The 3,689-nt window shown below is 54.0% G+C and overlaps 1 protein-coding gene across 2 annotated transcripts in view; it reads left to right on the forward strand.

The window, feature by feature from the left end:
• Positions 1 to 2,516, forward strand: part of LOC142483099 (zymogen granule membrane protein 16-like) — a 5,601-nt gene extending 3,085 nt beyond the window's left edge. Inside the window, exons 3-5 of one of the 2 annotated variants that reach the window (XM_075583180.1) lie at positions 1,030 to 1,162; positions 1,933 to 2,281; positions 2,316 to 2,516. In XM_075583180.1, coding sequence (XP_075439295.1) covers positions 1,030 to 1,162; positions 1,933 to 2,254 — 455 coding nt within the window. In that variant the 3' untranslated portion in view covers positions 2,255 to 2,281; positions 2,316 to 2,516. Of the gene's footprint in view, positions 1 to 1,029; positions 1,163 to 1,932 lie in introns of both variants that reach the window. The other variant, XM_075583178.1, reaches the window with a different exon arrangement.
• The last annotated feature ends 1,173 nt before the right edge of the window (positions 2,517 to 3,689 follow it).

Raw genomic sequence — 3,689 nt, forward strand, 5'->3', positions numbered from 1 at the left:
CACGCACCCAGCCACACACACACAAGCACACGCACCCAGCCACACACAAGCACACGCACCCAGCCACACACAAGCACACGCACCCAGCCACACACAAACATATGCACCCAGCCACACACACACAAGCACCCAGCCACACACACACAAACATATGCACCCAGCCACACACACACAAGCATATGCACCCAGCCACACACAACCACACGTGCACCCAGCCACACACCCACACCCACACATGCACCCAGCCACACACATACAAGCACACGCACCCAGCCACACACCAGCACACACACCCACACATGCACCCAGCCACACACCCACAAGCATATGCACCCAGCCACACACACACGAGCACACGCACCCAGCCACACACACACAAGCACACGCACCCAGCCACACACACACAAGCACACGCACCCAGCCACACACAACCACACGTGCACCCAGCCACACACCCACAAGCATATGCACCCAGCCACACACACACGAGCACACGCACCCAGCCACACACACACAAGCACACGCACCCAGCCACACACACACAAGCACACGCACCCAGCCACACACAAACATATGCACCCAGCCACACACACACAAGCACCCAGCCACACACAAGCACATGCACCCAGCCACACACAAACATATGCACCCAGCCACACACACACACACACACACACACAAGCACACGCACCCAGCCACACACAAGCACACGCACCCAGCCACACACAAACATATGCACCCAGCCACACACACACACACAAGCACACGCACCCAGCCACACACAAACATATGCACCCAGCTACGCACGCACCCACCACCCTCCATCCACCTGACTCAGACAGCATCTGCCACTTTCACATGTGGCCTCTCTCTCTCACACATTCACGTGTCCCTTCTTTTTCTCGCATACGTGGCCCTTCTCAAACACGCAACCCCTCTCTCTCACACACGTGGCCCCTTTATCCCATGTGCATTTTTCTAGCACGTGGCCCATTTCTCACACCTGTCCCTCTCACTCCCCCCCCCCAGCCCAGCCACGCAGCTCCTCTTACTCCGGTGAATATGGTGGAGGCGGCGGCAAGCGGTTCTCACACTCCGGGAACCAGCTGGATGGACCAATCACAGCCCTGCGTGTGAGGGTGAACCGCAACTACATCGTGGGGTGAGCCACGCGCTTCTCATAAAGCTCTGATAGGGTTCTGACTAGGTTCTGATAGGGTTCCGACGAGGCTCTGACGGGGTTCTGACTAGGTTCTAATAGGGTTCCGACGGGGTTACGACGAGGCTCTGACGGGGTTCCGACGAGGCTCTGCCGGGGTTCTGATGGGGTTCTCGTGAGGCTCTGACGGGGTTCTCGCGAGGCTCTAGGCTCTGATATGGTTCTATTTAGGCTCTAATGAGTTTCTGATAAGGGTCTTATATGGTTCTGATGAGGTTCTTCTTCGATTCTAATAAGGCTTTGGTGTGGCGCTAGGCTCTGATATAATACCATTGCAGCGCTAATATGCTCTGATAGGGTTCTGATAAGGCTCTGATATAATACCATTGCAGCGCTAATAAGCTCTGATAGGGTTCTGATAAGGCTCTGATATAATACCATTGCAGCGCTAATAAGCTCTGATAGGGTTCTGATAAGGCTCTGATATAATACCATTGCAGCGCTAATAAGCTCTGATAGGGTTCTGATAAGGCTCTGATATAATACCATTGCAGCGCTAATAAGCTCTGATAGGGTTCTGATAAGGCTCTGATATAATACCATTGCAGCGCTAATAAGCTCTGATAGGGTTCTGATAAGGCTCTGATATAATACCATTGCAGCGCTAATAAGCTCTGATAGGGTTCTGATAAGGCTCTGATATAATACCATTGCAGCGCTAATAAGCTCTGATAGGGTTCTGATGAGGCTCTGATGAGGTTTCTCCCCTGCAGGCTGCAGATCCGATACGGACAGACGTGGTCTCAGCACGTGGGGGGCAGTTCTGGGGACACGGAGGAGATTTTCCTGCACCCCGGGGAGTCGGTGACCCAGGTTTCGGGGAAGTACTCGAGCTACATCAGGCGCATGGTGATCGTCACGGATAAGGGGCGGTTCTTCCCCTTTGGGAAGGAGTATGGGACCAGCTTCAACGCCGTACCCCTGCACCCCAAAACCGTGCTGCGTTACATCAGCGGGAGCTCCGGCTCCGTCATCGACGCCATCGGCTTCCACTGGGACACGCCCACCAGCAACTGTGTGCACTGCAACAAGTGACCCCGCAGAGCATCGCACCATCCCGACCTCGCCCGCAGAGTATCGCGCCCTCCATCCTGACCTCGCCCGCAGAGTATCGCGCCCTCCATCCTGACCTCGTCTGCAGAGTATCACTAGTGCCGTGCAGGATATTCTGCTCTGTAAAGGGGAGTAAGTGAGGGCAGTGCTGGGTCTGCAGAGCATTGCGTCCCCCTTCCTCCCCCCCCCCCCTCTCCATGGGCAGCATCGTCTCTTCATCCTGAAATAAAATCTGCTGCTTTGCCTTTCGTGTCTGATATTATTATTCTGCGCGGGAGACCGTGACAAAGAGCTCACACTCTAATGCCCAATCTGAACACGGGGGTCAGGGCTGCGACTAGGAGGGAAACGGTTTGCGAGGCGGCTACTCCGCAAATACTGGACTCAATAGTGAAAGGTCCGACACGCTCACCTCTCCGCTCCATGCTGTTTCCTCCTCTTCTTGGCCCCCCACCCCCCCCCCAGGCTCCTGACACCTGCTCGTGGTTAACTGCTGCTGGGTAATGCAGCCAATCAGAATGGAGGCAGCTGCCCAGCCCCCTAGCAGCAGCCCCGCTCTCTCCCTGCTCAGGGAAATCCCGCGGCCCTCCAATCCCCCAAAGCCGGTCAGGTCACTATGTCCAGAGAGGTAATACCGGTATACACCTACACGCCCAGAGAGGTAATACCGGTATACACATACACGCCCAGAGAGGTAATACCGGTATACACATACACGCCCAGAGAGGTAATACCGGTATACACATACACGCCCAGAGAGGTAATACCGGTATACACATACACGCCCAGAGAGGTAATACCGGTATACACATACACGCCCAGAGAGGTAATACCGGTATACACATACACGTCCAGAGAGGTAATACCGGTATATACACATACACGCCCAGAGAGGTAATACCGGTATACACATACACGCCCAGAGAGGTAATACCGGTATACACATACACGCCCAGAGAGGTAATACCGGTATACACATACACGCCCAGAGAGGTAATACCGGTATACACATACATGCCCAGAGAGGTAATACCGGTATACACATACACGCCCAGAGAGGTAATACCGGTATACACATACACGCCCAGAGAGGTAATACCGGTATACACGTACACGCCCAGAGAGGTAATACCGGTATACACATACACGCACAGAGAGGTAATACCGGTATACACATACACGCCCAGAGAGGTAATACCGGTATACACATACACGCCCAGAGAGGTAATACCGGTATACACATACACGCCCAGAGAGGTAATACCGGTATACACATACATGCCCAGAGAGGTAATACCGGTATACACATACACGCCCAGAGAGGTAATACCGGTATACACCTACACGCCCAGAGAGGTAATACCGGTATACACATACAAGCCCAGAGAGGTAATACTAGTATACACATACACGCCCA

Source organism: Ascaphus truei, unplaced genomic scaffold, assembly GCF_040206685.1.
Source record: "Ascaphus truei isolate aAscTru1 unplaced genomic scaffold, aAscTru1.hap1 HAP1_SCAFFOLD_295, whole genome shotgun sequence".
NCBI lineage: Eukaryota > Metazoa > Chordata > Amphibia > Anura > Ascaphidae > Ascaphus > Ascaphus truei.